At 39.6% G+C, this 24,720-nt stretch overlaps 3 protein-coding genes and 1 pseudogene across 3 annotated transcripts; 1 reads left to right on the top strand and 3 right to left on the bottom strand.

The window, feature by feature from the left end:
* Positions 1-4,385: 4,385 nt before the first annotated feature.
* Positions 4,386-5,729, top strand: LOC132295817 (uncharacterized). Its single transcript, XM_059794090.1, has 3 exons — positions 4,386-4,897; positions 5,097-5,106; positions 5,292-5,729. The coding sequence occupies exons 1-3, from the start codon at positions 4,386-4,388 to the stop codon at positions 5,727-5,729; spliced, it is 960 nt and encodes a 319-aa protein (XP_059650073.1).
* Positions 5,730-14,026: 8,297 nt separating this feature from the next.
* LOC132294210 (L-type lectin-domain containing receptor kinase IX.1-like) lies at positions 14,027-16,729 on the bottom strand. The gene has a single exon (XM_059791976.1). The coding sequence runs from the start codon at positions 16,178-16,180 to the stop codon at positions 14,222-14,224; it is 1,959 nt and encodes a 652-aa protein (XP_059647959.1). The 5' UTR covers positions 16,181-16,729; the 3' UTR covers positions 14,027-14,221.
* Positions 16,730-19,717: 2,988 nt separating this feature from the next.
* On the bottom strand, positions 19,718-19,828 carry LOC132297718 (U6 spliceosomal RNA; annotated as a pseudogene).
* A 346-nt stretch (positions 19,829-20,174) lies between these two features.
* Positions 20,175-21,444, bottom strand: LOC132294211 (mannose-specific lectin CML-2-like). Its single transcript, XM_059791977.1, has one exon. It carries the CDS (start codon positions 21,221-21,223, stop codon positions 20,276-20,278), a length of 948 nt encoding a protein of 315 aa, XP_059647960.1. The 5' UTR covers positions 21,224-21,444; the 3' UTR covers positions 20,175-20,275.
* Positions 21,445-24,720: the final 3,276 nt, after the last annotated feature.

Raw genomic sequence — 24,720 nt, 5'->3', positions numbered from 1 at the left:
AAGTTGTCGAAGAAGCCAGTTATCGACAAAGTCCTCTCTCGACCTCGATCTCAGCCCTGTTCATTCTGAAACTCGCGTGTGATATAATCACCGTCGGTGATTGCCCGAGCAAGAGGTTGGAATATGCCCTTCGAGCTTCGAATTTGTTACAGACCAACCCAAACACCTACTCCTCTACCACAAAGCCATGCCCGAGCTCGAAACCAAGAGCGACAAAATCCTCTCCAACGATCCTTACCTCACCTTACCACCCACGAGATCTCCCACGTCGCCAGCTCTATCAAGTCGGAGATTCAAGACTGGATTGACCGCCAGAGCATTTGATTTCGATGGGTAAGTTTGAGGATGAGTGGGGAATTGATTGAGATGGGCAATTTCTAAGACCTACCCAAACTATGGGTTTTAGATTTGCTGCAAAGGTATGTAATGGTGGACGAGAATAGGGGATGAAGACAAGGAGAGGAGGGAGGATAAAAGGAAGGGAAAGAGGGAGGATAGATGAAGTCATGGGTATTGGATTGAAAATTTGTCTGCAACGAGACATAAGAAAGAGAGAGAAGGGGGCAATTCTGTCATTTAAGTCTTCAGGTTTTTTATATTAAAAAATTATTTAAATGTTGCCAACTTTTTAGGGGCTGTTTGGCTGAATTTTTTTATAGGGGGTGTCATTGTCCAAAAAGAAATTAACTTGTATCTGATTGTCCTTATAGCAAACCTCAAGGGGTGTCTTGTACTTTACCTTTTTTTTTTTTTTACCAATGAGCTGCCTACCTTGTATTCTTATATCTAACAACTTACGAAGAAATTACATAAACAAATACACGAGTTTCATAAATAGTACCAACGTAATTCTAAATCACAACTATATACAAAATGAGTGCATTAATATTATGAATTGTTACATATGAAAAATAATGCAACTATTAAAACAACTCAATAACACCATGCATTCAAAAGATTCAAAGAATTTAGTATAAAATACTTAAAATTTTTGTAATATAAAATAAAATTATGAATAAATTTAGAGGGTAGTTTTAAAATTTTATATATCGAAAATATAAAAAAAAAAATTGAGAGTTGCACGTAGGCTCATTTAGGGGTGACAAATTACGACACGACAACACGACACAAGTTAAAAGGGTTTGGGTTTAGCATAAACGGGTTTGGGTCATAAAAAATTGTCATGATTAATCCGTTTACTTAACCGTGTCGGGTTAGGGTTGAGGGGTTCAACTCGTTAATGACCTATTTAACTCAACATGTTATAATCGTGAATATGACCTATATAATATGTTAGCTGTTTAAATCTAATTACTATTGATAGTTAAGTCATTTTCAATATAAACTTTGTCTATACTTATGATTTTTCCTTTTATTTTGAATATTTGGGTTAATTATGATCATTTTTTTTTGTATTATTTAATATTTGATTAAATATTAAATGTCGTGTTTGATAAATAGATCACGTTTATTTTTTTTTTTAGTTGGTACTCACACACGTATGTCTCTTCTGAAAGTTGAATTCCTGACTTCCCTTTAGGGAGTAAGAAACTGATACTATTAGATCACTGACTCGTTGATATCACGTTTCTTTGTTTAATAAACGGGTTGGGTTACTATTGAAATTCTTGACACTATTATTAAATGAGTTGATTTCGATTCAATTTGAATTTATCAATTTAATATAATAATCTTACAACAAGATACCAACACTACAATACCCACGAATACGAATTGTCACTTAGTTTCATTGGAGAGAGAGAGAGAGAGAGAGAGAGAGAGAGAGAGAGAGTGTGTGTGTGTGTGACAAGGTCAGATTGAAAAATACCCAGATTGATATGATATGCTTGCCAAAAAATTTGTGGCGAACAGTAAAGCGAATCTGATAAGCCACGTCAATCGTTCAAAACGGCATGCCCTCCGGTCGGCGAAGGTGTCGGAAAACTTCTCGTCTGACTAGATATTCGCCGTGAAGTTCGGGTCGCAGATTTGTCCAGAAAAGTCTCTTTCGGCTTACTGACGAGATGGTGTCTCACTCCAAAACCCCTGCAACCGTTAAAAGTATCCTCTCTATATTTTCTTTATACATTCTGTCTCAATGATAAATTGTTTGACTATCTGCAATTGTTTTAGAATCTTGGATTATTATTTTTATTTTATATATATATATATATATATATATATATTTTAATAGAGGTTCCAGATCTTGGTAATTTTTCTGATGATTCAATTGAGCGTAGCATTTAAAAAAATTAATTCAATGCCAAATTATTTTTTCTTGGATACTTTTTTCAAGACACTAATTCCATGTTGTTTATATAAGTTGATTGCCAACCTATATAAATATATGAATCATTTACTAAATCATCTAGTTTTTGTGAAGAAAAATAGGTGCGTTGGTCTATTTGGGTTTTCTTTGGAGAAAGAAGAGAATAGATAAAGAATAGGTGATTTGAAAGGTTTTGATAGGAATTTATGAATTGAGATGATGGTCATGGGTCAAGGGGAAGAGAGAGAAAAAGTGAGGGGTATGAAATAAAAATAAGGATAAATGCAGTGGGTATACTAGTACTTTAAATATATGTTGAACGTCTGTCTCCTGTTTGAAGGATTGCTTGAGCGACTGTGGTGGTGCCGAGCTAGTGTGTTTTTTTTTTTTTTTTTTTTTTTTCCAATGTAATAATATTGTTGGGATATTTTATATTGTCCCTTCCATCACAAATTAAATAATAAGCATTGTCCCTTCCATCACAAATTAAATAATAAGCATTAATAACAATAGATCATATAATTCAACAAGAATAATATAAAATAAGGGACAAGTGCAAAAAAAAACCCTTAAAAGTATATGCACATAGCACTTTTATCTCTTATTTTAAAAATCGAGCAAAAAAACATTTCTCGATAAAAAAAAAAAAACTGACATATATTAGTGAAGATGCAAGGAATTCATTTCTATTTTCTCTCTCTAGAATTCTTACACTTCAACATTCTTACACTTCAACAGAATGAATCTCTCTCACCCTTACTTCTCATATTTATAGGTATTTACAAACATTAATGGGTTGCTAGATCTGGGCACGTTCCTCTGTGGGCTTTGGTCATCTTCGATGGGCTATTCGTGTTCGGCCCATATGGCAGTATTTCTTTATGGGCTGGACCCAGCTGCTCGGACCGGATGCCATGTTCGCGGGTCATATCCGGCCCATATCACTTCTGGCCTCCTCAACTGCCCCCATAATTACTCCCTATTTAATAAGGGGGTAATTATCAAAGGCGTCTCATCATGACGTTGACGGCTCAAGACACTCTTATGGGGGAATGGACGGTCGGATCCGGAATCAATGTTCCGAGATTCGATAAACTTCTCGCCTCCCTGACGCTTCGGCCCTCGGGTCTACTTCGTCTTTATAAGGCTCTAGAATGTCACTTCATGCCTTTTTACCGTCTCCATCTCTCTCCATCATCAGTCAAATCTCTCGCTTGTCTTTTTAGAACCGTGCTAAGTTTCATCCGGTGAAATTCTTCAAGAGTCACTCTTCCAGCGATCTTGCAGCGTTCTTTGCTGCTTTCTACCCCAGAGGTTAGTCTTGTTCCTTTTTACTTTCGGTAGACTTCTTTTACACTTTTGGATCCTTCATTCGCTTTCACCATGGTTGTAAATCTAGATGTTCTTCGTATGAGACTTAGACTTCCTAACGACATCCAAGTTAGGGTTTGCCATAGGGATGTTAATATTATGACCGGTGCCGGCCTTCTTCCCGGCGAGGTTTTATTTACTAACCTGCAACTAAATGTCGTTAGGTTCCCTCTGCATCCCTTTTTTAACTATGTTTTCAATAGACTGGGGATATCCCCTCTGCAGGTAAACCCAAATTTCCTTAATATCATATCCGTTATGTTACTACTGATTCGTGACAGAGGTCTGGATCTTGACCTCATAAATCTTCTTCTTTGCTATAAGGTCAGTAAGATCCGAACTGAAGAGCCATTCTACCACCTTTACCTGATTGACAAGATGTCTATATGTACGGATACAATCAAATCTGAAAAAGGGTTGGAGGGATAACATTGTGGGTGTTAGTGGGGCATGGTCTTCGCCGGCTGCAGAGGATTACCCAATCCCGAGCGCCTTTGGCGTCTGTTCTGTCTCCTCGTATAAGAAATTCAAATCTCATAAAAACGATTGTCCCTGTGAAACATGTGTTCCTCGCTTTTGTACTTTCTTATGTCGCTCCTTAGGTATACCTTGTGATGACTTGAGCTACAGTGTTTGCAGGAATATGACTAATTACTTGAAGAAATACGTTCTAAACGATATTCCTTCTTGCTCAGACCTCCTCACTTCAGACAACCTTCTAGCGCTCTCATCCCTCGGCTATACAATGAGCAGGCTTCAGATTCCTTCCTTTGGTAGGAGGAAAAATCCTCCCCCAGCCACTACTGCTGCTGGAGCAACCTCCTCTCCCGCATCAGCCTCTTCTTCAGCCACCATCTCTGACACTATCCCGAGTGTGGTGGCTATTGATCCTGTTGTTAGCACCCCTACTACCAACCCGAGCACATCTCCACAGATCACTACTACTCCTGCTGCTGCTGGGGGTGTTTGGGACAAAGAACGAGGCAAAAGACCTCATCCTGACGGTGGAGTCAACCTCGAGGAGGAATCTCTTACAAGGAGGACCCGAGTTTCTGGGCTGAGCGCTCTCTTGCATCGCCCAGTCAGAGCTCCTGCCCCCTCCGGGCCTGTTGCAGCTGCTGCCTCTGCTTCTGCTTCAGCTTCTGCCTCTGCTTCTACTCCTGTTTTACCACCATGGGCTCCTCGATACACCCGAACGGATGGGACGTTCGTGAAGCCGAACGAGACAATGATCAAGGATGGCCAGACCGCCATGGCGTACTATAGGAGCATGTGGACTCCAAAAGACCTTGAGGCAACGAAGGGTCTGTCACAAAAGGATGTGTTCAGCCGCTTTCCCCAATCTGCCATGGAGGTGACTTTTATTTTCTAACTCATGAATTTTCTCATAATATTTGCTCTTGCCCTCGTCCGACCAGGCGATCGGTTTAACCAGTATTTATGCATATCTATGCAGACTTTGTTCGGTATGATGGCTATGCAGAAACAGGTGGAAATGGGGAACGCCAGGGCCCGTAAATTATCTGATAGCTTGGATGTGGCTAATAAGGAAAACAATATTCTTGCCGACAAGAACACCGAGATATTGGCTCGGCTTGAAAAAGCTGAAAAAGAGAGAGATGCTTTGAAGAAGGAAACCGACTCTCTTTAGGATGAAAAAGATGCCCTTCAGCTTGAGAAGAGTGTCTGGCAGACTGAGCGCGATTCAGTCAGAGATGAAAAGGCAGAGCTCCAGCGCCTTCTGGTTGACGAGCAGTCTGCTCGGATGACATTTGAGAAAAGAGCTCTGGACGAGCGCAACGCTCTGATTGACACCATTAGCAGAGTGAATGGTGGCATGTTGGCTCTTCATGCTCGGTTTTTAAGAGTTGGAGCTCTTAGATATGCTCAGGGATTCCGAGATGGTTTTTCCGACCGAGTTCCGGCTGAGGGCCAGACCAGTTCAACTCCGGATGAAATTGATAAGGATCTAGGGATTGACCCTCTGGGGGTCTATGTTGACCCAGAATCCACCGCAGCTGAGCACATATTTGATGAGTGTCAGGAGATTGCTTCCTCCAAGATCACTATAGCTTCTTCTACCGTTTAGCCTCTAATCGCTCTTCCTTTTCCTTCGTCAACTATGGTATCTCCCATAGTCACTGCTGATGTTGGGCCCCAGCAGAACGACTCTATTATTCATCTCGATTCCCCACCTCGTGAGGGTGAGATGGCTAATGGGAACGAGAAGGCGGGTCAGCACAACCAGGAAGCTGACAGTACTGAGGCAGCTAGCTAGGGCTCTTCAGATCCCTCAATTTCATACTTTTTTGTAGTCATGTGATTTGAATGCTTCACTTTTTGTAACCTCGAAGCTTATTATGAATGAGACGATAAGACTTTTTGTACTATGCTCTGTTCAAACCCACTTTCAATACTTTTTCATATTGACTTTGCCGTGTGAGTGAGTGCCTGACGCTCGGCCTGAATGCCACACGCCACTTGGCTTTTTTATTTTTAGCAAGTGTTTGGCGTTCGGCTCATGGTGCCAGCTGCCACTTATCTTGCTTAAGTGTCTGGCGCTCGGCTAGAATGCCACTTGCCACTTGGCTTTTTTATTTTTAGCAAGTGTTTGGTGTTCGGCTCATGGTGCCAGCTGCCACTTATCTTGCTTAAGTGCCTGGCTCTCGGCTAGAATGCCACTTGTCACTTGACTTTTTTATTTTTAGGAAGTGTTTGGCGTTCGGCTCATTGTGCCAGCTGCCACTTATCTTGCTTAAGTGCCTGGCGCTCGACTAGAATGCCACTTGTCGCTTGACTTTTTTATTTTTAGCAAGTGTTTGGCGTTCGGCTCATGGTGCCAGCTGCCACTTGTCTTGCTTAAGTGCCTGGCGCTCGGCTAGAATGCCACTTGCCACTTGGCTTTTTTATTTTTAGCAAGTGTTTGGCGTTCGGCTAATTGTGCTAGCTGCCACTTATCTTGCTTAAATGCCTGGCGCTCGGCTAGAATGCCACTTGCCACTTGGCTTTTTTATTTTTAGCAAGTGTTTGGCGTTCGGCTCATTATGCCAGCTGCCACTTATCTTGCTTAAGTGCCTGGCGCTCGGCTAGAATGCCACTTGCCACTTGGCTTTTTTATTTTTTCATTTTTTCATCCATTTTTTTTTTTTTTTTAAACCCTTGAAAAGGAAAGCTATTTTTATAAATCTCAGGAATTTGCACGTTCATACGTACTTGATTGAAAACAAACAACATCCGATAAGACTGAAACTTAGCTTTTATTGATAGTACCTTTTCAGAGACGTAGCATTCCAGGGCTTGTTGACCAACCTTCCTGCCATGGTTTCTAATGTATATGCCCCTTTCCCTATGACTACTGCAATTCTGTATGGGCCTTTCCAGGGTGGCATCATTTTTTTGACTATTCCCACCTTTCTTTTCAGAACCTAATCGCCAGAGGCAAAATCTCTATGTTTCACTCTTTTGTTGTGACTATTCGCCAATACTTGCTGGTATGATGCAAGCCTTATGGCTACAGCGTCCCTTTTTTCATCTATCATATCGAGGTTCAATCTTAACATTCTGTCGTTCTGACTTTGACTCCATGTTAAACTTCCCTTTATGGTCCTCCAGCTTCTTCTTAATGCAGGCGAAAATTGTTCTGTTTGTAATTTCTGCTTGTCCATTGGCCTGGGGATGACTTACTGCAGCCAACTTTTGATTAATTCCATACTCCTCCAGCAGCTCTCTTACTTGCTTGCTGTCGAGGTTCGTGCCATTATCCATGACTATTGACCTTGGAACGCCGAAACGGCAGATAATATGGCTCCAGATAAATCGTCTCACATGAGTCTGAGTCACGCTCGGATATGGTTCTGCTTCCACCCACTTAGTAAAGTAATCCGTGGCCAGTAGCACATACTTGTTCTGAGGTCTCGCAGTTGGTAGAGGACCGACCACATCCATCCCCCATTGCGCGAAAGGCCATGGTGAGGCCATTACGTGCAATTCCTCAGGTGGTTGGTGGATCAATGGTCTATACCGTTGGCATTTATCGCACCTTCGAGAGAACTCCTCCGCATCTCTTGACATGTTCGGCCAGAAATACCCTTGTGTCATTGTTTTGTGCGCTAACGATCTTCCCTCAGAATGATTTCCACATACGCCTTCATGAATAGCTCGCAACACCTGCCGAGCCTCTGTGGGGGTGACACACTTCAAGTATGTGCCAGAGTAGGATCTTCTGTACAGCTGGTTATGCACTATGGCGTACTTTGCAGCATTCTTTTTGATTTTCCTAGCTTCATCCCTTTGCATAGGCAGAACGTCATCTCGAATATAAGTGATGATGGGGTCAATCCAACTCGGTTCATACGGTATGACATTGACTTGCCAAGGTTCAGAGTCTAAAGGTTTTTCAAAAATAGATGGTTGGGTCAGTATTCCTATTGGAATCACCCTCGCCAATGTCTCGCCAGAGCTCGAAGCACTACATGCTAAACGATCTGCATCTGCGTTATGTTCTCTCGGTAACTGTATGAATTCAATCTTTGCAAAGTCCTTGGCTTTATGCAGAACGGCAAAACGATATGCCTCCATCGTGTCATCCTTGGTCGCGTACTCACCATTTACCTGCCGAACAATCAACTGTGAGTCACTATAAACAGTCAAACTTCTGACCTGTAGCTCTCTGGCCAACTTTAACCCATTCAGCAATGCCTCGTATTCCGCTTCATTATTGGTGGCTCGGAACTCAAGTCTGAGTGCTTGACTCAAAGAAGTACCCTCTGGGGTTTGCAGTTTAACCCCAATTCCTGCCCCCATCTGATTAGAGGAGCCATCCACATAAAGTTTCCAAGAGCCGCATCTAAGGTCTTCTTCCGTATCCTCAGAGTCACATTCTAGCAGGAAATCGGCTACCGCTTGTCCTTTAACAGCCGTTCTCGGCTCATACGTTATGTCAAATGAGCTTAACTCTATGGCCCATTTTGTCATTCTGCCCGAGAGTTCTGGCTTGTGCATAAGCACTCTGATTGGAAAAGTTGTTAGGACAGCTATAGGGTGGGATTCGAAATAATGCCTCAACTTTCTTTTTACGTTTACGAGTGAAAGTATCACCCGTTCGGCCTTCAAGTACCTTTGTTCTGCCTCGGTCATTGTCTTACTGACATAAAACACCGAGTGTTGCACCCCTTCCTTGCAACGAATCAGAACGGCACTTGTCGCAACACTAGATACTCCGAGATATAGATATAATTTCTCTTCTGGATCCGGGGCTGACAGGACTGGTGGATTCTACATATATTCCTTCAAATGGGTTAATGCTTGTCGTTGTTCATCCCCCCAGACCTGTCTACCATGACTCCGGATCGTGTCAAAGAACGGCTTGCAGCGGTCTGACAACTTAGAAATGAATCGACTTAATGCAGCTATTCGTCGTGTGAGGGCTTGCACTTCTTTGATCGTCTTTGGCTCGGCATTCTTAATCAAAGCCTCTGCTTGAGCAGGGCTAGCTTCGATGCCTCTGCGATTGACCACGTGTCTCAAAAATTGACCGGAACTCACACCGAACGAGCACTTGGTTGGATTGAGCCTCATCCCATATCGCCTTAGCACATCAAATACATCTTGCAGATGTTTCAGATGATCATCCTTCTTCCTACTCTTTACCACCATATCATCAATATAGGCTTCCACAATCTTTCCTATTTGATCCTTGAAAATTTTGCTAACAAGCCTTTGATAAGTTGCTCCCGCGTTTTTCAGTCCGAAAGGCATAACTTTGTAACAGTATGTCCCTCGCTCGGTAACAAAAGAAGTTTTTTCTTCATCTACCGGGTCTATAGGGATCTGATTATAACCTGAATAAGCGTCCAGAAAGGTTAAACGCTCATGCCCGGTGGTGGCATCCACCATTTGATCAAACTTAGGCAGCGGGAAGCTATCCTTCGAACAGGCTTTGTTCAAATTGGTGAAATCAATGCATACTCGCCATTTCCCATTCTTCTTCTGCACGACAACGATGTTGGACAACCAATCAGGATAGTGCACTTCTCTGATGAATCCCGCATCGAGCAGCCTATCAACCTCCTCGGCTATGATCTGGTTACGTTCTGGAGCAAACCTTCATTGCTTCTGCTTTACTGGTTTGAAATTGGGATTGAAATTCAAGGAATGACAGGAAACGGAGGGATTAATTCCAGGCATTTCTAGGTGACTCCATACAAATACATCGGCATTGTGAGACAAGAAGTCAATTAGCTCCTGCTGCTCTTCCCTGGTCAGTCTTACTCCTACTCTGGTAGTTTGCTCTGGCTTGGACTGATCTATCTGCACATCCAGAAGGGGCTCTTCGGTCAAGTCAACTGGCTCCTCCACCCTATTCTGCTTGGGTGGAGGTTCCTATAATTGCTATCTTGGGCTCGCCGAACGGATGGGCGCCTTCCCTTTCCCAGCATATTTTAGTGTGACGGAATAACACTCTTTGGCTGCAACCTGATCCCCACGAATGTCTATCACTTTATTTCCATCGGGTCCGAGGCATCTCATGACCTGATGCAGAGTTGAGGGTACACCTTGGACTCTGTGAATCCATCCTCTTCCCATCAGGAGATTGTACGAGGGGTGAATCTCCACAACCACAAAAGTTTCCATAAGAGCTCGTTCTGCAGCTTGAACTTCTACTTCCACCATACCGATGGGCTCCACCCTCTTACCATCAAATCCTAACAGGGGATTGCCAGTGGGCTTGAGCTTCTCTGGCTTAATCTCGAGCCGATCAAATGTGTCCCTTGGCATGACATTCGCACTACTTCCGGGATCGATCAGAACTCTGCGCACCAGGCAGTTCGCCACTGTCAAGCTAACTACCAACGGATCTTCATGGGGGATTTGAACACGCAGCAAGTCTGTCCTGTCGAACTTTATCTGTATCGATGTGATCTGTTGGTGCAGAGTATTCACACTGCTGACCCTTTTCTTCATCTGCGCCTGCCGTAGGCGCGTTCGGAGTAGCTCATCTGAGTCTTCGCTAGGCTCGGGTCGACCGTGAATAGCATTGATTATACGAACTGGTTGTGAATTGTGGGAGCTTTGCTTCTGACTTCTTTTTACTTGCTCCATCGGTCGGTTCTGCTCTATCGTCGAGCCTTGGACATAACTCGCGAACTCCCCTCAAGCTATCAACATCTCCACTTGCCTTCTCAAATTCCTGCATTCGTTAGTCTGATGACCGAAATCGGAATGGAAAGCACAATGTTTAGTCTGATCCCTCTGTTCGAGGGGTTGCCTAATTGGCAGTGGTGGATGAAACTTATCTTTGTTCTCCTAATATAGCCTCGCCAGAGTGACCTTCAACGGAGTGATTAGCTCTTCCTCCCTGGACCTCTTTTCTGCCTTCTAGGAGGTCTGACGTTGTGGCTGAGCCTGCTTCTGCCTGATCTTTGCCTTGGACTTTTCCTCGGTCGACACGACCGACGCTGTCCGAGCATTGGCTGCCTCCTCTTCTTCCAGGCGCACAAAGCCATCGGCTCTTTCATTGAGTTCATCCATAGTCGTCGGCGTGTTCACTACCAGACTGGTATGGAACGGAGTGCCACGTGTCATGGCCAACTTGAAGGCTTGAACCGCTGTAGAAGGGTGGCATTCAATCACCATACTCTTAGTGAGGTTAAACCTGGTGAGAAAAGCCTGGAGACGTTCATCTTTGTGCTGTTTCATTGTGAATAGGCTCGAGATGTCTTTCGGCGGACGCTTATTCCCATAGTACTGGCTTATGAACCGATCGCACAGGTTCTGGAAGCTATCAATCGAGCCCCTAGGCAAGTTCTTGATCCAGCTAAGCGCCGGTCCGGCTAGACTTATAGGGAAACATTTGCACATTAAAGAGTCGTTCTCCGTATTCAGAGCCATCTTCAACTGGATATGGTACACACGATCGATCGGATCGGTTGTTCCGTTAAACAGAATAAAGACTGGCATGGCAAACTTCCTTGGATGCGGAGCATTCAGGATCTCATCAGTAAATGGTGAATCAACTGTTCGAGCCGCGGATCGGAGTGCTTCATTCTCTCTCTGGAGCCCAGCGGTAGCTCTATGAGCTACAGATCTGCTCTCCGAACCACGATGAGTGAGTGTAGCCATGGAGGGCCGGTAAGACGGATCGAATGACCGTTCCTCAATGAGCTCTCTTTGCCAAGGCGATACAACTCGGCGGCGATCAACCTCTATCACTTCCTCTCGGTTGAACCTTTCCTGATGCGGATCGAAGGTCATGGCTTCGTTCTGTCTGATCTGCTCATGTCGCGAATCAACGTGAGTCGATCCTTCGTGATCCTCAACTCGACGAACATTTGGCGGCAAATCGTCCATCCTCTTTTCATCACGGTGGAGAGCTGACTGATTGTTCTCGTCCTGCTCGCCTTGATGTGCGATATTAGATTGAATACCTCCTTCACCGGCCGGAAGTGGACGCGGAACCGCCAGCATTTGCTGATGTTGCATTCCAGCTTTCAATTCTGCATTCTCTCTTTTGAGAGCTTCGATCAAGTTCATCAACTCCTTAAGCTTCGTTTGCTGGACAGCCTCCATCGGATTGGAGCTTTCACCTGTCATTATTCCTGAACGGAGTAAAGGCATTAATCTCAAGTTCTTGAGTAGATCTGAGCTTCGTGAGCGCGAATTTTTCAGATCTGGACTCGAATTCTCCGAGTTATGCTCACGGTTGACGAGATCTGAATTCTCCGAATTCTAAATCCGTCAGATCCGGCCGCAATCAAACAACTCGTTGTTGCGTAGATCTGAAGCCACTTCTGTCAAAACAACAGAACTAAAATTCCTCCAGAATAGGTCACAATCTCTCAGATCTGAATCCAACTCCCAAAGATCGAGTTTCGTCTTCACGAATTGGTCTGAATCCACGCGATATTGATCAATGATCAATCAATCTTCAACGATTCCCACAGACGGCGCCAATTGAAGATGCAAAGAATTCATTTCCATTTTCTCTCTCTAGAATTCTTATACTTCAACAGAATGAATCTCTCTCCCCCTTACTTCTCATATTTATAGGTATTTACAAACATTAATGGGTTGCTAGATCTGGGCCCGTTCCTCTGTGGGCTTTGGTCATCTTCGATGGGCTATTCGCGTTCGGCCCATATGGCAGTATTTCTTTATGGGCTGGACCCAGCTGCTCGGACCGGATGCCATGTTCGCGGGACATATCCGGCCCATATCACTTCTGGTCTCCTCAATTAGTATTGTAATATCCGTTTTACTCTTTAAAAAATGTCCAAGGAGATATATATGGTATTAATGTCATAATATAGGGGTGTTATGTGCATATTACCCTTTTTTTTTTGTATTATAATCCTAGAACCATAGGATGTAATCCTTAACTAGGGAGTTGGCAAATTACTTTTCTTTTCATTTTTCTTTTAGGGTTCGTTTGGTTCAGAAATTTTTAAATTTGTTAGGAGTTTGGTTAGCGTGAAAAAAAAAAAATTTTAGGAAGTAAATTTCTCGCAATCTATTAATAGATCAGTTTCCTTCTATTGTAAATTGCTTTTATAATAATGTAATACTATTTTAATTGTATATAGTTTTATACATGCATACAAAATTAAAATTTTATTATATTTTTTTCTTTCCATAATTAATAATGATTTAGAGTGATATATATATATATATATAAATCTAATCAGAATGTTGGGTGAAAAATTAGGATTAGTGTCTCTACGCATACAATTTACAATTTAATTCGTACATGTACTTTTTTTATACATAGACTTTTCTTGATTTTAGAACTCTAAGTAATTAGATATACCAAACTAATTTAATTTTAATTCTAGATGTATCAAACTAATTTAGTTGAAGCCTTGTATTTCGTTTAGGCTCATAACAATTTTTTTTTTTTTTTTTTTTTTCTATGACTAAAAGTATATATATTAACTTCAATCTTTTTTTCTAAATATTTTTCGGAACAAAATTTTTTATTAATTAAACTTTTACCTATAATCACATATATAAAATTATTAAATATCAGATTCATTGTTTCATTTAGAACTTAAAATTTTAATTTTGTTCATAATTCAGAGGATAGAGTAATATCTCAAAAGAGTACAAAGTAATCTTATAATTAAGATAATTTTGGTAACTGCAATCATTTTCTTTTCACTTTCATTCTTTTCAAACTCACAAAATAATATTTTTCTTGAAAAAAATTCTTGTTAACCAAATGTATAATGAAAATTTTACTTGCACTTTCCATCATAATTTTTCGTCTAACCAAACGGACTCTTAGTAAGTAGAATTTTTTATGTCAAGAAGTAATAAAAAGTTAATGGAAGAGTTCCAAAAGACACTAGGTAGAGAACCCTAGAACGTTTCCACAACTCAAAAGAGAGGTACCAAAAAACGCTTGGGGGTATTATCCAATGACATTACTCATATATAGATAATTGAACAATACTGCCAAACATATCAAAAACAAATTATAAAACCAAGAAAAACCCAAAATATTCGGGAGAGTAGTGTAGGCCTATAGATTTTATAACTTCCCTTATTATTTGGAGAACAAAATAGATTGGGTCTCCTGCACACTTAAGTACCACCAGATGATGAAGAAATTGAAGATGTCGGCATATTTGTTGGAAAATCATAGGATGCTGACTCCGGCATCTTTGATGGGAGAACAGGCAGTGGAGATTCGAAACTAAGGACCTGAACTGCTTGCCTTATTGAAGGCCGGAGATTGGGATCTGGATGAGCACACCAAAGCCCAACAATCATCAAGCGTTCCATTTCTTGCTCATCAAAAGCTCCACCTAGTTTCTGGTCCACTCCTTCCAGAAGCTTTCCACTTCCGTAAAAGTCCCAAATCCAACTCACCATGACTGTTTGAGTTTCATCGATGTTGAGATCAACGGGTTTTCTTCCACATGCTATTTCTAAGGCAACAACTCCAAAGCTATAGACATCTGTTTCCTTGCTAGCTTTCCATGTAAGGATGTATTCAGGAGCCATGTAACCTATGGTCCCTGCAACATTCGTTGTTGGAGATCCTTTTCCGTGGTCAACAAGCCTAGCTAAACCAAAATCCCCGAGTTTAGCATTGAAATCAGAATCTAACATAACATTGCTTGATTTTATATCCCTGTGCAGAACACATTGTTCCCATTCTTCGTGTAGATAGAGCAATGCTGAAGCTATGCCTTGAGCAATTCTGTACCTTACTTCCCACGATAACAAGCTTCTTTCTTTGAAGAGATGGGAATCTAAGCTGCCATTTGGCATGAACTCATAAACAATTAGTAGCTCACCCTTATCATGACACCAACCAATGAGTCGAATTAAATTCCTATGCCTCATTTGTCCAATGATCTTTACTTCTGTTGCATATTCCTTTAGGCCTTGTTTAGACCCACTGGATATTTTTTTGACAGCAACATAGGAGTTCAGTTGTCTTAAAAACCCTCTATAAACCCCACCAAACCCTCCTTCTCCAAGCTTTTCTTCCTCTGCAAAGCTATTCGTAGCACTAGCCAATTCACTGTACGAAAACTTCCTAGGTCCTCTATCCTCGAATTCTCCTTTCATAGACGGATCAACGATGAGATCTTGTTGTTTTTTCCCTCTAATTTTTGTCTTCCATAAGACAAAGCCGACCAAAGCCAGCCCAGCAACCAAAGCACACGAGCCAACGCCCAACCCCACCACTAGTGCTGTCTTGTTTTCCCCTTTTCCATCATCAATATTTCGTAAAGTCGAGTTGAACTCCCAGGATCGGATGCTATTTTTTTCGAAGAGATCTCCTGTTGAGGCTGAGAAGCCAAAAGTAACCCATTCTGGCAAGACATCTCTAAGATCAACTACGTAACCAACGTCACGCTTTACGACCGTGGAATCATTTTGAACAAGTGTGTACATAACACTAAGATTCCGTGAGCTAGAATCGTAGCTAATCCAAGCATCGGTTGTTATCCCAGACGTAAAATTATTATACCATGAATTATGAGCAACAGAGGTTGAAGAGTTGATATCGATACCTACGTGACCGACAGGATAGCCAGCTTCCCACTGATCATTCTTGTAAGTATCAAACTCCACCGCAACAAAAATATTTTTCTCGTCACTGTTGGTGAGACCAAGCCGACCCCCCTTTGCAAGATCAGGGATGTTTGAGCCGTTGGGAGCAAGGAAGAAGGCAAGCCCCTCAGCCAAATTATCGAAATTATAGCTTTGAACTATGAGGAAGGAGAAATGGACGTTGAAGTCCGCCAGTTGTCTTGCAGCTCTGTCCCAAAGGTGCAGAGGTTTGACATACGTGGCTTGACCAACTTTCCAGGTTAACGACGCTGCATTGTGCTGATAATCATCTGGATCTGGAGTGATTTGGATGCCTTGGTCTGAAATATAAGCATCTTGTGTGGTGTTTATGTCTCTGGTATTGTTGGGTCCAATATTTGTGAAATTGAAGCTTAGTGGAGACGCAAAAGGGAATAGAAGAAAGAAGAAAAAGGTGATCATGGATTGAGAGAGAACAGAATAGCTTAGCTTCATGATTTGAGGAGGGTATACACTTAAAGAAGTTGTAAGCAGAAAAACAGTTATTAACTGAAGGAAATTATGAGTTAGGAAGATTGAAGTGTATCCTATTTTATAGGATTTTTTTATATAGTGCGACTCATAATTGCTGCACAGCCTGCACTATTATGAGCTTCCTCTTTTTACTAAACAGAAAATGACCAGAGTATACTCTAAGTTGTGTTCGCAGGGAATTGGGGTTTTGAATTCGAATCGGTCAAAGTAGAGAAAATTTTACTTCAATTTTTTAAATTATTTTTTTTTAATTTTTTAAATTATTTTTTTTCAATTTTATATAGTCGAACACAGCCTAAATAAATTATTGACCAGGCCTCGATTGGCATTGCTTACAAAATATTTGTTTTTCTTATTTCTCACTCTCTCTCTCTCTTCTGCTATGCATTTTGTTTAAGCACCAAGTATACAATAAAATTTACATAACCCAAGTACATTAAAACTTATTCCCAAAATGCTCTTCACTTTTATCATCCCAAATCTGTGTCCTCATCCTCATTTTCAAGTCTTCTGCAAATAAAAAAAAAAGACTCAAGTCAAGTCAGCTTCCGTGGCTCCTCATCCTCATTTCAGTCTTTGTGAATGGACAATTCAAAGACAATTAAATAATTATTCATTTTCCTATATTTCTATCCATTTTCACACCAAGGCCAAACTAAAATTTTATCCTTTTGATGACTAGACTATAATGGGTATGGAATATTTGGGTTTGGAGTGAATGTCAGCGGATCAATAGGTGAAGTGAATCTGTCACTAAATTTAAGTTGATCGAGGTAGAAATTTGGTTGAGGAGGCACGTTGAAGAATAATAAGATAAAAAATAAGTCGTAGAAAAAAAAAAAAAAAAAATTTGAACAAAGAACTTAATTTTGATTGATAATATTTTCATTTGTCACAATTACAATTATTTTCCATGAATTTTTATTATAACCAAGATTTTTATACAAATTGAAGAGAAAAATTATGCGTATTTAACCAACTAATTATACAAAATAAACAAATTCAAATGTATTTGTCTTCTAAAGAATATCTCTCATTCCATTAATATTATTAGAATTTTTTTAGTAAGCCAAATTAGTTAGTATACAACAAACAAACCTAGCAAGTTAACGGTTTCAATAATTAAAAATTAGGGTAAAGTACACCAACACCCCTTGAGGTTTGACAAAAGTATACTAAGATGAAACTTATTTATTTTTTGGACAAAGACACCTGAAGGTTCAAAAATGGACAAAAACACCCCATTACATGAGAAATTAACTAAATTACCATTTGACTGTTCTTTATATTGTTTACTTTTTTTTTTTTTTTTTTCATGTAAAGGGGTGTCTTTGTTCAAAAAAGAGATAAGTTTCATCTGAGTATTCTTTTACCAAACTTCAAGGGGTGTGGCTGTACTTTACCCTAAAAATTAATGAATGAAACTTGTTTTGTATTAGAAACTTGAATTGTTTTCAGTTAAATTAATTAATTATTAGAGCAAATCAAATAAATAAGAGAATTGTGCGCCTTACAATATGGGTCTTACATTTTTTAAATATTATAATTCCCATATATCAAATATAATAGAAGAGAAGTATAAAAATATATTTTATTTGAGTATTTTTCCGTATGTTTTTGTGATCAATCCTTATACCTTTCATTCGAATCCACACTTATAATTTACCATTACATAGAATTCTTTTTTTTTTTTTTTAGCAGAGATAGAATTCAATATATGACATTTAGTAAATCAAATTTATTGAGTCAACTCTCAACAAGTCAACATTCAAGCATTCCACAATATATTTTCCACCTTGCCCGAAAATTCTTATAGCCTGCCCATATTTCATAGAAGTCCTGTCCTACATTGATTCATATTTATCGCACGAGGTCAATTAAATATGTGGAAGTCTCTTTGGTCCACTGACATGTTCAAAATAGTAGTCATCAATGGACGCATTAAAGACAATTAAGCTCATCCCCATTTTCCTCTTTATATCAATCCATATTCCCATCAAGGCCAATCTCCCAACCACTATATTGGGATTGGAGGTCATTGTCCTCGAACCAACTTGGGCTTGTCCATTTTCATCCATTACCAAACTTGAATTATTGATTTTAACATTGCTTTAAAAAGTTGGAAAATATCCCCATATACTTAGATCTCTTGTGTCTTCTGTACGCTTAAAATACTTTTGTTATTATTATTAATTTTCTTCTGATAAAGTGAGATTTATGAGTGAAGCTCTACACTATTACTCTCATTATTAAAGCGGTGGGCTCTGTGAAATTCGAGACTATTACTCTCCTTATTGAAAGAGCGGGTTTAGTAAATCTCGAGATTATTATTTTTCTTATTAAAGAGACAAGCTGATCAAATTCGAGCAGGCTACTCTTCTTGTTAAAGGAGCGAGCCAATTAAAGCTCATAATAATTACTCCTTTTATTAAAGAGTTAAAACATTGGCCATCACATATGGTTGACTCAAATCGAAAGCAACATAACTTGGAATTTTGAGGTTTACAATAGAGGCGTGTTAAAAAGAAAGAGAAATGACTTGGCCTTAGACTTGACAGCCAAGCTTGGAAACCACCGCGATTGGAGGAGGGGACACTGGCGGATAAAGGGGGGCTTTGGTGTGCTCAAGCCCACCTATACCTAATTTTAGCACAGCCAAATATATATATATATAGGCTGTGCTAAAATTAGGTATAGGTGGGCTTGATATTATTAGTATTAGCTACTCCATTGGCAATTTCTGAATCCGCCTAGGAGTACAAGGATAAGATAAGCTACCAAGAAAATGAGGATAACAACTTTCTCATATATATCTCTCCTAAATCATGATGGAGAAGATAACAAAATGGAAGTCATAGCTAAACACCACTACCAAGTATTTTCCTATAAAAGGAGGGTCGGTCTTCTACCTTTTAAAAGGGTAGTCAAAAATTAAATAAGAATCATTTCTTTGATTCACAATAGATCAAGTAGTAAATTGATTCCAAGAGTACTTTGCGTACCACACTAACGTCAATTTTAATTAGGGGTGAAAAAGTTTGATACGATCTGTTAATATAATTCGAACATAATACGAGTTAAGCGGGTCTGGGTTAACTTTAAACGAGTTTATTCATAAATAAGTCAATATGATTAACTCGTTTAAATAATAGTGTCATGTTTGGATTTAGAGGTTCAACCTGTATAACTTGTTTATACACGTTTAACTATATATGTTATAAATATATTTATACTTTTATCTTATAATTTTTTTACAAAATTAGAGATTCTAGTAATTTAGTTGGATTGAAACTTGCATATATATATATATTTTTAATTGACCTCATTATTAAATTTTCTAGAAATGATGTTCTTTTTTTTTTCTTTTTTTTTTTTAGTTGGGACTCACACACACTGCCTCGAACCATTGACCTCCCTTTGGAAAGTAGGAGCCTTATACCGCTAGGTCACACGCCTGTTAGTTTTTTTTTGTGAAATACCCGACGTTAATCGAACACAAAAAATTTGGACCATTTGTCAATTTGTGCATGTCATCCTTGTGCACGGGTCATGCTAATCTTCTCTGTATCGTTCCAATTTTATCGGATGTTACATTGTGAATTGTGCAAAGTTTGGCATCAAGTGTTTACCAATAAATTATAGATTTTTTACAATAGGTTAAATGGCCGCCACGAGTCCCGTTTTCCAATCTAAGAGAATTGTGTCCCACACCTAAGAGAATTGTGTCCCACACGTAATTGTGCTTTTTGTACAAACTCTATAATCTAATCATTAAGATTGCAAGGTCAGAAATTTAGTTGAGGGAAAGTTATTGAAAAATATTTTCCTCTTTCAAAATAATTGTTTATACAGAAAATTATGTAAAACAGTCCAACAAATAAATTAATTTATTTTTTTCTGAAGAATTATAATTAGTCCCGATGAATTTTATATTAAGTAAAGATTTTCATACAAATTCAAGAGAAAAATTATATATATATTTAATTATTCCCGATGAATTACATATCAGGAAAAAAATAATAATAATAAAGATGCAAAAACCATTAATGATCTACATCAAACAGACAAAGCCAACCAAAGCCAGCCCAACAAAACCAAAGCACACGAGCCAACGCTCAACTCCACCATTGGTGCTCTATTGTTTTCCTCAGTTCCATTCGGTGCTGGTGCTGTCTTGTTTTCCTCTTTTGTATCAGTAACATTTCGTAAAGTGGAGTTGAACGCCCACGATTTGATGCTATTTTTTTCGAAGAGATCTCCGGTTGAGGCCGAGAAGCCGAAAGTAACCCACTCCGGCAAGTTTTCTCTAAGATCGACTACATAACCAAGGTCATGCTTTTGGATAGTGGAATTATCTCCAACAAGTGTGAACACAACACTAAGATTTCTGGAGCTAGAATCGTAGCTAATCCAAGCCTCATTTGTTGTCCCATTATTGAAAATATCATACCATGGCTTATTAACAGCAGAAGTTGAAGAGTTGATATTGATACCTACGTGGTTGAAATCTGTGTCAGGTTCCCACTCATTGTTCCTGTAAGTATCAAACTCCACCGCGACGAAAGCATTCGCCTCTTCGCTGTTGGTGAGACCCATGCGACCACCCAATGCATCTTTGGGGATATTTGAGCCGTTGGGAGCAAGAAAGAAGGCAAGCCCGTAGCCAATAGAGTCGTTGTAATATCTTTTAGCGATGAAGAAGGAGAAATGTGTATTGAAGTCCGCTAGTTGTCCTGCAGCCCTGTCCCAAAGGCGCAGGGGTTCGATATACGTGGCTCGGCCTCCTTTCCATTGTAACGACGATGTGTTGTGATCATCTGGATCCGGGGTGAGCTGGATGCCTTTGTCTGAAATGTAAGCATCTCCTGTGACGTTTATGGAGCCTCTTGTATTGTTGGGGGCAATATTTGTGAAATTGAAGCTCAGCGGAGATGCAAAAGGGATTAGAAGAAAGAAGAAAAAGGTGATCATGGATTGAGAGAGAACAGAAAAGCTTAGGTGCATGATGATTTTAGGAGGAGGGTGTGTATAGCCGTCTGAGAAGTTGTAATCAGAGAAACAGTTGTTTAAGTGAAGGAAATTATGAGTTTAGGAAGATTGAAGTGTGTCATATTTTATAGGAATACTAGTGGAATATACTATCAACTACCTCTTTTAACTAAACGGAAAATGACTGGAAGCATTTGACTGGATGCATCCGATTCTGTATCAGAACTTTTGATGAAATGGTTTAGGACGCAAGCGAATGACCGAGTGTTTCGTGCTAGGTTTACGTTGACAAGGCCTCGTGGTGAATTGGCCAATAAAAATGCAGCATATTAGTTTATTGTGAACATATTTTGTTTATTTATTATTAGACGTGACCAATTTTAACCGCGTTTGATTTTCTATGAGTAGTGATAAAAATCCTTATAAACAACAACCTTCCATTCAAATCCATACATACAAATTTATTGTTACATAAAATTCAAATAAAATGAGAAATTTCGTATTTCATTATTTTTATACACAAAACTGTGGGGTGCACCAAGTTCAAATCGATTGAGTCAACCCTTGAACCTTCAAACATTCTACAATTCATTTTCTGCCTTGCCCCGAAATTCTTATAGCCGCCTGCCCACATTTCATACAAGTCCCCTGCACCCTTATTCTTATTTATTGCATGAGTTAATTAAATATGTGTAAGTCTTTTCGGCCCAATTATTATTATTATTTTTTTTATTTTTATAAATGGACACGTCAAAGTCAACAGAACACTTTTTCATATTCCAATTTTCCAATCCATATTCCCACCAACCACTATTGATGAAATGGTTTAGGAGGCAAGTGAATGACGAGTGTTTCATGCTAGGTTTACGTTGACAAGGCCTTGTTTGGCATTGCTTAATTACAAAATTTTTGTTCTCCTTCAGTGATTATTGATTTCAAAAGATGGCAATGCTTACAAAATATTTGTTTTTCTTCTTCTTCTTCTCTCTTTTTTATTATGCATTTAATATGCTTTGTATATCATTTCCATTCTCCATCAAGTGAACAAAGAAATGGATGAAATTTGTTGAAGCACCAAGTATACAATAAAATTTATTATCATACTTAATAAAATGTTATTTATTTTTCTCATCCAAAATCTATGTCCTCGTCCTCATTTTTAAGTCTTTGTGAAAATAAATAAAAAAATAAAGTAAAAAGACTCTGTGAAGTCTCAAGTCAAGTCAAGTCAGCTTCGGTGGCTCCTCATCCTCATTTAAGTCTGTGATGTCTTAGACAGTTAAGACTGATGTGAATAAGGATTAGGGTAAAATGTAATATATATATATATATAATCCTGAACTATTAGAGAATGAGCAATTAACCTACTGAATTACCAAAGTTGCAACTAGTTCTTTAAATTATGCATTTTTGTTGAAAATGACCCCCACCGGTCGGATCTTACCTATATTACCAAAGTTGCAACTAGTTCTTTAAATTATGCATTTTTATTGAAAATGACCCTCACCGGTCGGCTCTTACTGATAAAGTCATCATGTGATGGTCACATGACATGCATTATAAATTTAGTAACTATAATGCCCTCATGACTGTGAAAAAACACTAATGTCCTTTATTTTAACTATTAAATTCACCCTTCTTTTAAACCCCCAAACACACCCTTGTATTGTTGATCTTCACTGTTGATCTTCCTCGCAACGTGGAACACAACCAATTTCACACAGAGGATGCATACACGCATGTATGTAACTATCGCTCAAAGCAAGTCAAAACGCCAAACCCAGAATACAAGGAATAGATCTAAAAGCCATTCCTAAAGGGCAAATTTGTGTATAGATGTGGTGGAGTTGATGTGGCGGCGGCGGGGTTGAGGTCGGAGGAGGTGGATTTGGTTACGGATGAAGCCAAACCCTATCTCCGAATCCAATTGCTGAACGACGCCACCACCGACGACGCAGATCGACTTTTCCCGCACCACGCGAAGTCCCGTTCGTACACTCACCTGTTTTCGACTCTTCAGATTTCCCGGTGGCGAATCCAAAATCACCATGGACGGCTGTAATTGTCCTGAAAATGAATCCAAACACCAGGTGGTGTTTGGGTGTCTAAATTAAAAGGTATTTGGTGGGTTTATGGATGCGAATGAATAGTGATGGGAGAGAATGTGGTGGAGCAGTGGGCGTGGAAAGACGATCCCTGTGAGCGGTTGTCTTAGTGGCTGCGACAAGCGGAGCAGGTGACTTAGACGAAGTTGTTGCGGGTGTCAGCCATGAGGAGCTAGAAGGCGCTGGGGAGCGGTGCCGAGGCTGAGATCGATGAAGTACCCGAGTCAGTGGAGGCGCCGGAGATAAGGGGGTGTTGGGGGGGGGGGGGGGGGGGGGGGGTTTAGGGCGGAGAAGAGGACGGAGAGGCTGTGGGCGTCGGATGAGAACAGTGATGGATCCAGAAAATTTTACCAGGGGTGGCTTTTTAATTTGTGGGTGCAAAATTATATGATGGGTTCATTTTTGTAATTTTAATAGGGTTTTTTTCATAAATTTTAAAAAATTTAAAGTATAAAATGAAAAAAAAAAAAAAATCAGTTGGGCAAATTATAATTCTAGTAGAGGCATTTTCATAAATTATTAAAATTTGATGTATAAAATACTAAAAAAAAGAATTCAGTGAGGGCGAATTGTAATTTTAGGGGGGCATTTTCATAAAACTTTAAAAAATTAGGATATAAAATGAAAATAAAGGGGGTCATCTGCCCCCTGGTCACCTGCTGGGTCCGTGCCTGGATGAGAGGGCTTCGGATGAGTAAGAAAATAGGTTCCTGTGGAGGAGTCGTTGGAGGAGTGGGCTTCAGATGGGGATGGATTGGTGTTGGTTACTGCAAGATTATGTGGATGCGAGGAAAAGGAGAGAGAAAATGGAGAACAGAGAGAGTAAGAAAGGGGAGAGACAACAGCACTGTGTGTGTTTGTTTTTTTTTTTTTTTTTTTTTTTTTTTAGGTTTATGAAATTATCAAAGGCCACTCTCCAAAACGATGTAATTTTAAATAAGGGCAAATTTGTCTTTTCATATTTTTGACCAAGTCACCTACCGGAATGTAGTACATCAATAGTTTAGGGGGGTTTTTTTGTAATAAAACTATAATTCAAGGAGATTTTTTGTAATTCAGGGGGTTAGTTGCAAAACCCCACTAATTCAGTAGGCGTTAGGAAAGTGTTTTTGTTGACTTGAGGTTTTTTTAATTTAGATGTAAATTTTAAATTTAAGTAGTTCCAAAGTTGGATGTATGAATGTTTTATATGAGTGAGGGATGATATCATGTTGACATTATCGTGATGATGTTGTTCTTTATTCTTATAAATTTAGCTGTATCACAACAATTAGAACGCAAGCCAACAACAAGTGTTTCATGATCGGTTTGCTTTAAATGAATTGTTGACAAGGCCTTGCTTACAAAATATTTGTTCTCTTTCAGTGATTATTGACTTCAAAGGATGACATGCTTACAAAATATTTG

This window comes from Cornus florida, unplaced genomic scaffold (assembly GCF_030987335.1).
Source record: "Cornus florida cultivar Cherokee Brave unplaced genomic scaffold, ASM3098733v1 CherokeeBrave_3.0.0_Hap2_Chr02, whole genome shotgun sequence".
Lineage (NCBI taxonomy): Eukaryota > Viridiplantae > Streptophyta > Magnoliopsida > Cornales > Cornaceae > Cornus > Cornus florida.
This window is presented reverse-complemented; position numbering and strand designations above follow the sequence as displayed.